General features: G+C 44.0%; 1 protein-coding gene across 1 annotated transcript in view; it reads right to left on the reverse strand.

The window, feature by feature from the left end:
- Window positions 1–11,799, reverse strand: part of FHDC1 (FH2 domain containing 1) — a 31,647-nt gene extending 19,848 nt beyond the window's left edge. The window contains exons 1-3 of the mRNA XM_009634819.1: window positions 11,317–11,799; window positions 4,240–4,301; window positions 3,545–3,647 (exon numbers count right to left, since the gene is read on the reverse strand). Of these exons, the coding sequence (XP_009633114.1) occupies window positions 3,545–3,647; window positions 4,240–4,301; window positions 11,317–11,799 (648 nt within the window). The remainder of the gene's footprint in view (window positions 1–3,544; window positions 3,648–4,239; window positions 4,302–11,316) is intronic.
- Window positions 11,800–12,202: the final 403 nt, after the last annotated feature.

Genomic DNA, 12,202 nt, shown 5'->3' on the forward strand with positions numbered 1-12,202 from the left:
AGGAAGTATCTAAAGGTAATCCCAGGGAACCTTTGCTTAGGATGGGTGCAACATTCTGCAGCGACAGGCCAACGTGATGACACCTTGCCAAAGCTATCTCATGTGATACGACAACCAGATCGAAAGGAAATTAGGGACCATTAAACAGAACGGGGAACAGCACAACAAACCATAGGATCATTTAGGTTGGAAAAGACCCTTAAGATCAACAAGTCCAACCATAAACCTAACGCTGCCAATTCCATGTGGTTCTAAGCACCACATCTACACATCTTTGAAAAACCTCCAGGGATGGGGACTCAACCACTTCCCTGGGCAGCCTGTTCCAATGCTTGACAACCCTTTCAGGGAAGAAATTGTTCCCAATATCCAGTCAAAACCTCCCCTGAAGCAACTTGAGGCCATGTCCTCTTGTCCTATCACCTGGGAGAAGAGACTAACACCCACCTCACTACACCCCTCTTTCAGGCAGTTGTAGAGCCTCCTCTTCTCCAGGCTAAACAACCCCAGTTCTCTCAGCCACTCCTCATCAGACTTGTGCTCCACACCCTTCACCAGCTTCACTGCCCTTACCTGGACACGCTCCAGTACCTCCATATCTGTCTTGTAGCAAGGGACCCAAAACTGAACACAGTATTCGAGGTGCCTCATCAGTGCCGCATACAGGGGCACAATCCCTTCACTACTCCTGCTGGCCACACTTTTCCTGATACAAGCCACAATGCTATCAGTCTTCTTGGCCACCTGGGCTCATATTCAGACAGCTGTCAACCAACACCCCCAGGGCAGCTCTCCAGCCACTCATCCCCAAGCCTGTAGTGTTGCATTAGGGTTGTTGTGACCAAAGTGCAGGACCTGGCATTTGGCCTTGTTGAACCTCACACAATTGGCCACAGCCCATGGATCCAGCCTGTCCAGATCCCCCTGCAGAGCCTTCCTACCCTCAAGCAGGTCCACACTCCTGCCCAACTTGGTGTCATCTGCAAACTGACTGAGGGTGCACTCGATCCCCTTGTCCAGATCATTGACAAAGATATTAAACAGAACTGGCCCCAATACTGAGCACTGGGGTACACTGCTTGTGACTGGCCACCACCTGGATTTACCTCCATATACCACCATTCTCTGGGCCCAGCCATCCAGCCAGTTTTTTACCCAGCAAATAATACCACTTCATCTGATATTTCTAGTGATTTTGGAATATTTGTATGTGGAGAGGGACTGTATAGTTCTTATGGCTTCCCCTTAGCAAACAGTGAATCACTATTCCAGGAGACAGGTATTCAGACTAGGAGGCAGATAGTAAACTAACAAAAAAGAAGGGGACGTACAAGCAGAACAATGAACATATATTTAGGGGGAAAAAATGCTGAGAAAGACAAACAACAAAAGCTCTGAGGCTCCTAAAGAGAATGATTTTTTTTTAACTGACTACACTAAAATTTTAGGAGCCACAGTAGTAAAAAAGTTATTGGACCCACTTATTCTTTGAACACTTGAAGCATGAGGACATGAAGGCACCAAAGCTTTTTTCCATACCAGCAGAAACATCAGCCCCTCACACTCAGGATCTTCTCCCTGTCCTGCCTCCCCACCCCAGCTCTCGTGGGGAAAACTCCCAAGAAGTTAAACAATTATGGGGAGAATAACAAACGGATTTCCTTTTACTGATGGTGAGCAATGAGATCTCTGAAGCATGGAACTAACAAAATACATACAAATACCTGCACACTGGGAACAAGCCTCTTTGCAGGCTTCCCTTGGGAACAGCAACAAACCTAACATCTAATGCCCCTTAATTTCTCATACTCCTCTGCACCATAAAATCCCTTCTATTAATTTCTCAAGCGCCTCCTTAAAAGCACTTCTTAAGTGCTCTGGTCCCACTATCTTGAGGGGCAGGCCTGTTCTCAAATCATCTACTAGGAAATAAATAATACCTTTTCACTCTTAGCAGCACCTACTGGATATCTAAAACTGAGTATTGCAGACAAAATTCTGATAAAATTCAACAACTTACATTACAAGTCTAGCTGAATCACAACATTTATATCACATAGGAGTATGTTGTTTGAAAGATTTTCTATTTGTTGTAAAATAGCAACCAAGATCTAAACCAGAAAGAGGAAAAGAAGAAAAAGTACCTGAATATACACAAAGTTAACTAGGAGTCACTTTCTTTTAAGTTAGCACTTTGCTGTTCTCCTGACTCTTTCAGAGATGAAGGAGACAAATTCTGTTCAAATACAGGAACATGTACTGAAATTCAAACAAAGAAGGAAGGGGGAATAGTTCTGAGCTCCCAGAACTACTGTCACCTCTTTTTTTCAGATTAGTTACATTTCAACTTGTTGATATCCCCAACTCTAAAAAATATACTAATCAAATATAATAATATAATTGTTTTTAAAGATTCCTTGCAAAAGCAGCCCAATTTAGGGTTGTATATTTGACAGCAAAATAATACGTGTTCTGCTGTTGACTGTATCTTAGATTTGCTGCTGCACAGAGGAAACAGAGTGCTTTGACAACATGACCTTGAAGTGGTAAAGCATGTGAGTTGAAGTTGATCTGTATGTGGACATTAAATAGCAATTTCCCAGGTTTCAGCCATCACTTTGATGCGAAGCACTCAAGCAATTCTCATGCCAATTTTGTCAAGTTTGTGGTATACATTTCTCTCAAGTACACACAAATGGGTCAGTGCAAATACACGAGCAGACAAGGAACTGTGCATCATTAAGCAGGGCTCCTGGGTCAGTTGATGAAGCTTCACCTCTTTAATCATGTGAATGGACTTGAAGGTTGGGACTGGGAGGGGAGTAAGCAGCACTTGCATGTTGGTCATATGGTAGGCACAGGGACATTGCAGAAGGTGCTGCTGGTAATGCTGTGCCTTCTAACATGTCTCCTTCGGAGCACTAAGCCACGTTAGCAAATTCTATGGGTGCTGCCCAGCGCAGCAGCCTGTCTGCCCTGTTGTAACTCAAGGGCCCGGGCCCAGAAGCAGGCAGGCAGATCCCAGATGCCCCAAGCAGGCAGCAAACCAGAAGGGAGAAGAGACATAGGTACACAGGTAGCATAGAGCTACCAATACTCAACTCACAGGCACTGCAATGGGAAAGCATGAGGCAGGTGCCAAAGAAGTGAAACTTCATTTCTTTGCATCAGGATATACTTTGATTCTGGGTTTTCTGACCCCCGCAGACCAGAATTATCTGCACACAGGAGGGTTCCAGGTCTTGCTAAAATGTTTATGGAACAAAAGGGACATCATGAGGGACATCAGAGAAACAAAAATACCTTATCACCATTTTCATCAAAAAGAACCTTAAAAGTACATGAAATTACTTGATGTGAAGGGAATGACTACACTGCAACCTCAACGCCACATGTCAAATGAAGATTAAACCTTTGCACTCAATGGTCTCCTATCCCCCGGTCTCAGGAAGGCTTTGGGATTCCTCTTTTACAGACCTTCATGTTGGAATCCCAGCAGTAGAACTCTACAAAAAAAGAAGTTCCGTGTAAAACCATTATTTACCTCCTCTGCTTCTGGTAATAATTTAAGAAATTCATGCAGCAGTTCAGAACCATAGGGCTCACTTCTTCCATGATAAATATCTTCAATGATGGATTCAGCAGACCTTGAAAAAACAATTGAGCATACACATTTCTAACACTTGCAGGGTGAACAGTTACACATATTGAAAAAGCCATGCCTGGGCTACTCAAAATAATTATAATGAGGTTATGTATCAGTGTCCACAGCAGCACTGTTCTAACACCACTTTCCACTGATGCCTTTACTGAAGGGCAACATTATCAGTGAATAAAGATAGCATTGATACAGCTTGTCTTAAAAAAAAAATAAAATCCTCACCTCACCCCTTTCTATTAATTCTTTATAAAGAAAGGAAGCCAGTGAAAAGCAGCTCCCTTGCAGTATTACATGACATTATAAGGGCTTCCCTTAACTATACCTGAAAACTCACTTCAACTGCTTAACGGTAGCAAACTCTAAATGTCTGGTGCTAAGTCGTGATGGCACTCAAAACTAAACATATTAGAAAACAAATTATGAAATGTGACAAAACAAATTATGAAAATGACAAACCTGTATAGTACTGTAAACTCCACAAGGAACAGAGCACAATATACAACACATTTGAGAAGAACTACAAAGAATTTCACACATGTGTAGCTTGCACTAGCTGCATGGGAAAAATCAAATCTTACTTTTTGAATTGTTTGAGAAATATCCCAACGTTCATACTTCTTTTTGCATCCAAAATGGAAACCTGAGAGAGAAAGCAAGAGAGATTAATGTACTAATACCTAAGAAAACATCATATAACGCAGATATAATTTCTTAAATTGCTACAGATAATTGTTGGCAGTTGCCACCAAATCACAGGCCAAATGAACAGAGTCACTTCTTATCAATGAAGGTCTTCTATTACAGAACTAGTTTTTACCAGGGAAATACACAGCACACCCACAACACCTTTTTCCAAGTGAAGCAAAAAAACCATAGCAACATTTATGGAAGGAAGGAATCAAGACAAGTTCTAATTCATTACAAAGTAAAAACATTCTTCTTGCTTATTTCATAACACAAAGCGTTGCTTATCAAGTAATATGTTGTACTGCCTTCAAAGGCCCCACTCGAAGGTTAGTGAGCACCACGTTTCAAACCCCATGCATTTCAGAGGTTTTGTAACAAATGTGAGGATGGGCTTTCTAAGCAGAGGTCAGTACGCACTGCTGATTTCATTTGTGCAAACTACCAGCCATGCTGCTCCATGGAAAGGTAAGTCAGTAGATCTTGAATCAAAACCTGAAACAAATAATGCTCAAATCTGTTTGCTTTATCTAGAAGCAAACAGAAACCCATAATAAAATAATACTCTCCCCCCGCTTTATATTTTAAAGTTGATTTACTGTATCATCTTACATGTACAGTTCTGGATGTTAAGCAGAGAAAAAAAAAATTAACTTTTTCCCCTAAATAATTTAAAAAAAAATTTTTAAATGAAAGCATTAATTCTTTTCATACTAGTTTTTCTTCCTGTAACAGCATACAAGTTCAAACTTGAGATGTTTGCCCTGTTTTAGGGAATGGTGTCTTTAAGGTTAAAATTTTACCACAGCTATTTTGGTGATAACAGCTACAAAAGTCATGGGATTTACAAGGGCAGGAGAATTGTTTCACCTTAACAGTGCCACCCAACTGCTACAATAAAACAACTCAGTACACACAGATGTTCAAGACTGCTGCTGGACTCACGTGATGTTTGAGGTTTTGACACCTGGAAAGGTGTCTTGAGCTCTGTGACACTGCGCATATTAGAAATACATATATAAATGCAATGGTGGCATCATCACGAAATTGAATTAACCTACAGCCAGCCGGTGACAGTGAAAATATAGGTATGATTAATGAGCTATCCTCAAAACACACCCAGGAGACAGCCTCCTCATCTGCTGAAAAGAATGGATCAAATTAAAAAGTTTTCTGAAATGTTGGAATTCCCTCTCTTCTGAAACCAGCAAAGACTAGAAAACACAGGAAATATCAGCGTACTGGTTTTAATTAGATGACTGCTAGCCTGAAGCCCTTCAGTTTTAGCATAGGCAAAGATAAGAGGACAGATTGTGGTTTAATCTCCTGTTATCTTAGGAGTTGAGAGGCCCCCAACAGATCATTAAGGGAAAGCCCCTTAGCATAGGACAGGTTCAGCTATCCCTCCCCCTGCAGTATCTAATCTTTTTTAAATGTTTTACTGCAGGGACCTCTCACTGACCTCTCAAACTGCAGCTCCAGTCTCCAGTTGCTCTGGTCACTCCTAATTCTTTGATTGCTCTGTACTAGTTTAAGCCTATCAATCAGCTTTGCCACCGTGATTTGGCTTTTGGGTTTGCTGGGGTTTTTTAAAGCATGTTCACAGTTAACCTTCTGTACGTATTATTTTCAGTCACCATCGGTAACTGTTACAGTAAGGCTGACCATCAGCTGGGTAAGCCTTTGGTTTCCATGGCACAACTCAGATTTGAAGTACAACTTCAAACAAAACTAGAGATTTTTTTTTAACATCTTCCCTTGTAGAAAAACTACAGATGGCAACATATACAGCTGCATTTGCCTTATCAGCACAACACAAAAATGTCATTGCTGTTCTTAAGTACAAGGATCTTATACACACTTCTTACTCTGTATACAACTGTACTCTATTTATTTTCTCTGATTTCTTGTTCAAGCACACGATCAAAACACATGGCTCAGTTTTCGGTCACTCTTAGCTTGGTGTCAAGATTATCAAAAGTGTTTGAAAAAGCTGTCATTACTTAACTACCTTCAAGGAGTTTCCAGATGGGAGCGTGAGGAGGAGAAAAGGGGAACCTGGCAGATACTCCATAAATACAAGTTCCTACTCCTTGCACGCAAATACGGCATCTTCCATCTCACATTCGGTTGCATATTAGACTCATAATCTTAGCCCTAACATCTGTTCATAATGTCTACTCTCCTTCCCCACTGAGCTTTCGTTCGATTTTGTCCTTGCAGAAAGCTGCCTGCGTATGACTTCCTACCAAGCTGTTGCTTTTTACCCTTTAAACATTACCCCAGCTTTTTATAAATTCTGCTCAGTCTGCTCCTGTCTTCTATCTGTACACATCTTCAGCACTGGCACCAGCACAGCATGTTCCAAATCTCTGTTTGCCACCTAATGAGATTTTAAAGTGCTGTCCACCAGTAACACCCTTGGACTTCTTGACTCAAGAAGTTACACTGGACTGTAATTAAGAATTGAGAACAGACTTTCCTAGCTTCACTGGGATTCTCTATGTCAAGGAAAACTCTCGTACGGTTTCTTATGATTTACTTTAAATAAATTCAGGAGAGCTTTCTCCATTCTCCTCTTCTCCAACTCTCCTGCCAGAGAAAACTACTAAATTTTTGTTTACCCCACTCTGGAAATACTACAATTCTCTCAAATATTTGGCACCATCTCAACACCCGCACTTTGCCAGCCAATGCAAGTGTCACTGCCGCACGCACTTGCCACCTCTCCTTCATAAACAGTGCAATCTTCGAAGCCAGGATGGCTGATTCACTCATGAATCTGCTTCTCATCACCATAGCATCCAACTCAGCATATTTCTGAAATCTGCAGCAGGCACAGATCACGTGGGGTAATAACAGCATCAGTTTGACAAATGTTAATCCACCACCGAAATATTCACTGGTTTAGATGTATTGAGGGAAGGGGAAAATTAGCTCGAGTACCACGGCGAAGTCATGGTGATGGTAAGAGGAGATCTACTCCTGAACGTTGACACAAATTTGCAATCAACATGGAAGATTCAGAGGAGTGTTCTGGGAGAGACAAGAAGCCCCCCATCATTACTGACGTTGTGGTGACTGCAGAAATGCAACAGGAGTTTCTTGCCGTGAGATTGTCAGTGAGGAACGGGAACATGACAAAGTGGATTTATGTCAGATTAGTGAAAGCAAAACATTATGTGTGTCCTTTGGATAAGAACAATGGGGTTTCACATGGCGGGATACAGTTTACAAATTACAGCAAGCATGGAACAGCCTGGCGGTGGCGGGCTCAATGCTGGAGGTTAGGAAGGATAGAAACAACTTCCTGCTTCAGCTTGCACTTCACTTTACAACACACTAGCCATCGCTCTGGAGATAATATTTTGGCCTTTATTCCCCAAGCCACACGCACTACCTGGAGTGGTTGAGGAAAGGTGCGCTTCCATGGTGCGGCAGAGTGAACCTAGCAGCTTACTCCAGGGCTGTCCCGGTCCACGTCATCCTCCCTCGTCACGTTCCTAGCCTGCTCTTTCCCCTAGGCAGGCACTGGTACTCATCTCATTGGTTTTTTGCTGTGTTAGTCCTCTGCTGGATTAACAGGTTGAATCAGCTCTCAGGAAGGTGGAATGAGCATCAGAGACAGCACAGGGAAAACAGAGAGAGGGCATGGCTAGGAGAGGGGAGAAGAGGCATCCTGTTTGCCCCTTCCATCTTCCTTCCTCTCCCCCTCTTCACTAGCCCCTGGCACAGGCTCTGGAATTCACTGCACCCTTTCTCAAGCCATCAAAACTCACTAGAACAGCAGAAAACTACTCCAGTAGAAAACAAACAAAAAACACTGAGCATTCTGCTGAGCTCCTTACTTAAATCTGTTTGCAGAGGGTCCAATGTCTGCCGGAGCCAGCGCACAGAGTGGGGGAAGCGAGGGACAGGAGCAGAGGGACAGTTTGAAGGGGAAAGCAAGACCAGCTCCCCTGGCTGGCAACAAGTTGTTCTCCGCTGCCAGGCTGGCTATAGCCTAGGTGAGTGTATGTTGTGTCAATACTGTGACACCACTAAAGGATGGGGAAAGTAAATTAGCATGTAAACTTAACTCTACACCCCCTATTTTTCAGAGGCTCAAATCACCTGAAACCATAGGGAAAATTAAGCCTTTAGTCAAGGAAACGTGTTAATTAATCTCCTAAGGGTTTGATGAGGGATTGTTTACAAAAAGGAAAGCATTTGCTGCAGGACTTCAACTCAAATCTCAAAAGGGACTTCTATTATAATGATGATGGTTAAGTGCTAAGCCTCCAGAACTGGGATTCAATAACCTGAGCTGGGCATCTAAATTCCTTGTATAAATCACTGGCGAGTGAGGATTTAAAAGGACAGACAGTATTGTAAGCCCCTACATGAAGTGAGAGCTTTTTCCAAAACTGCTCACGCTTTCATAATCAACAGTGGTCTCTGGAGAAGATACGAAACCCCTATCTCCATCACAGCCTCTGGGGGAGTGCCCTCAACACGTCCACTGATGCTACGCCACTGCACCAAGAGGAACCCCGCTGAGCCGAAAGAGCAGACTCTCCGGCCATGCACTTTTGTACAGCACTTTGGACACGTGCTGGTTTTTTTCCGATTTGGATCTAAATGATACTTGAACTTACGCACTTGAAGTTAGCTTGAAAATTCACCACTGGCATACTACGCCAACTAGACCGATTCTACTACGTAAACTCCAAAGAAACCCTTTTCACTGCTAGACCATAAAGCACTTTCTAAAATCAACTGTGTTTTACACAAAAGGAATAGCGGTACTGAAACGCAAAAGGTCTTGCCCCACGTCCCCGTCGCCAGGCCGGCGACGCAGCCAGGAACAGAACTGCAGCTTCCTCAGCCCCACGCTACCACGCTCCCCACACGGTCACACGGACGCCGCGTACCTCAGCCTGCCCCCAACCCCTTTCAACCTCCGTAGGTTTTACTAGAGTGAACCGAGGATAACCGTCATACATTAAGGTAAGTGAGCAGCAGCTGACAGCACCGGTGACGGACACCACAAACGTTGCCTATGCCTCAGCTCTCCATCCTCTTGCTGAATGACGCCCGTAGTAACGCTAAGCATGTGAGCTGTTGCGTACCTGCGCTTCCGCACTTCCAACAACACATAGCTCTTCAGGATTCCCTCCTTCCCTCCTTGCTAAGCAGCTAGCACTGCAAAGTCCATTAACACGCAAGAAATTACTCATCCCTGTCTGACACACCGCTGCGGCACGCTTGACAAAGCTTAGCAACGGAGTTGAACATTTTGTCACTGAAGCGGCATCGCTCAGCGGCAAGTCCTGCTGCCTCACCGCCTGCCATGTGCGAAGGCACCGTGGGAGCCCCGAACCAGGGTGGACAGGCATCAAGCAGTGGAGATGCGCTGGACCACCGTATCAGCTCCAGATGGATGCACAGAAATGTTAACTTGTAGCAAAGTGGGGGTTTTGTTCCCAAGGCACCGTACCTTGGAGAAACCCTTGCTTTAGAGGCCTGTAATTTTAATTTCTAACACTGCTCTTAACCTCCCTGGGGATGCACCGAGTTTCAAGCTGTACATGAAAACGCATGAGTTCTGGAGCACGCTGGGGTCTTCCCCTGCCCCGGCTACTCCACGCTAGGGGCCACATTCAGTTTATGAAACTTATAATCGTTTTTACTGCAACTAACTTCACCACACCTGAAAGGGGAAGCCTCTAGGGGAACACACGGGGCCGGAGCTGCGTACACCTGTATGCAGTACAGGAAGTCCACTCACTGCGATCCTGATTCAAAGATGAGCATAGCCTGAAAACAGCACAGAGGTTAATGACTACCTCTGATGATGGCCCCAATTGCTCCTTCCCCATGTCAGGGTTTCAGGCTCTGCAATACACATGCCTGGTTTCACACCCCTTATATCAGCCTAGGTAAAACATGGATGCTATCAGTACATTGGTTTCTCACCTTGTCCCTGCTGATCTTATTTTGACATCTCCTGAACCATAAAAGATACCGTCAGCTCCAGAAGTCCCTATTTTCTCCCTAAAAACTGACACATTGTTACATCCCTTAACTCTGCGCCCTCTGTGTTTTGTTTACAGGCTAACATGTATGTAGACACGCACCAGCGATTGAATCTGCATTTCAACCCTCCAATTACTTCACAGAAAGATCACTTGAGACAATTCCATTCAGGCTTCACAAAGAGGCTGGCTATAAATCAGGATTTAAGAACTAGAAAAGCTACTTAGCAGTTCACTGGAGAGTGTCTGAACCTGGAAGTGCTTGGCATAGAACCTTCTCCCCACCAGAACAGAAACCAGTAACAATCTCCAGACCTTCTTGGAAGTGTCCAGAAAAAGCAGGGTAGATGAAATAAAGTTTTCGTTAGCAGTAAAGCAACGTTTATGACAGTTAAAACTTTAAAATTATCTCAATTAAATAACAAATTCCCTTAATCACTATATTATGCTTAATTTCCTCGCTGTCATACTGGTACCTCCCTTCCTGATGTCTCTAGGACATCAAGGCTTTATACGGCATTAACCCTTGCAGTAGGATCCTCTTCCCTCCCGCCTGGTGCCTGTTTGCATGTAGAATATTTTGTTTGCACAACAGACACAGTGGAAGAGCTGAAAAGAGAAGTTACAATACACCTATGTTTCACGCTGAAAACTCAAGGGCTATCCAGCATGAGTAAATACAGATGCCTTCAGCTCCCTCCATTTATTTATATTTATTTTAACAGGTGATCAAATCACAGCACTTACCAAGTTAAAATAATAAAACACTCTTAGCCCTTTGAAAAACAAATGTGTGCCACTGAGAACAAAGAGTTTATCCTCCCGGTGGGTCCCCTCTCCTTCAAATCAAGACAAATTTGCCGTAAGGATGAAACATGACAGAGAAAGGCGAGTCAGAATTCACGCCAATTCCTACAGTGTTATGCAAAAGAGAGGCTTTACTTCAATTCTTACCTCCTCTTTAGTCTCTTTAAATGAAGACTTTGAAGATCGACTTCGGGGGTCCTGGGGCTTGGTTTCTTCCTGCTGCCCAAAAAGTTCCTCGATCGTCTTTGTATCGATCTGATACTGCGGTCTTGCAGCAATCGTCCAGATATTGTTTTTACCGCGGACTTGTTCTTCAGGGATAGTTTTCCAGAAAAAGCTCCGCATTCGTTTTTTTTTGCCGTGGTTGTCATGCCCGTTTATCAGCTGTGGAGGCAGGGGTACGTTCGGCCCAGGCAGCGGAGGGGGGGGAGGCGGAGGGGGCGGCATCCCCGGGGGGAGCAGAGGGGCTGGGGGTGCCCCTGTGAGGGGACATGGCGGAGGGGGCGGTGGTGCTGCAGGCTGCGAAAGTTGAGGTGCTGTCGTCGTATCCTCGTTCATTAATGCCGTTGCAACTGGAATAGCCCCATTTTCTTTATCATTGACCAAGGAGAGACAATTCATAACATGCATTTTATGGCCTCTCCGAAGAGGAGAGCGTTACTTCCTTGGATCGGTTTGGAACATTGAATAGGGAGCGCAGCGGCAATGGGTATCAGGCGCTCTCAAACTCTAGTCTGCCAGCAGCAGCAACACAAGAGGGGACTGTACCATCCTCGCAACCTGCAACAAAGGACAATAGGGAGGCTCGGATCAGCGAGACTGGATATCGTCCCTCCCGCTGAAAAGACGCTAAAATTAAAGGTGTAACAGCTACCTAGGTTTTAATCCAGAAGGGAGATTCCATGAATCAAAAGTCTTTCCCAGAGCAATTGCATAAAATTCATCCACACCACAATTTCAAATAGCTTTGGGTACCTGGATTTCGAGAACATATATAAAAAGAACACCACCTCTTAAATCGCCCACGGTAGGT

Source organism: Egretta garzetta, unplaced genomic scaffold (genome assembly GCF_000687185.1).
Source record: "Egretta garzetta isolate BGI_Z169 unplaced genomic scaffold, ASM68718v1 scaffold32, whole genome shotgun sequence".
NCBI classification, from domain to species: domain Eukaryota; kingdom Metazoa; phylum Chordata; class Aves; order Pelecaniformes; family Ardeidae; genus Egretta; species Egretta garzetta.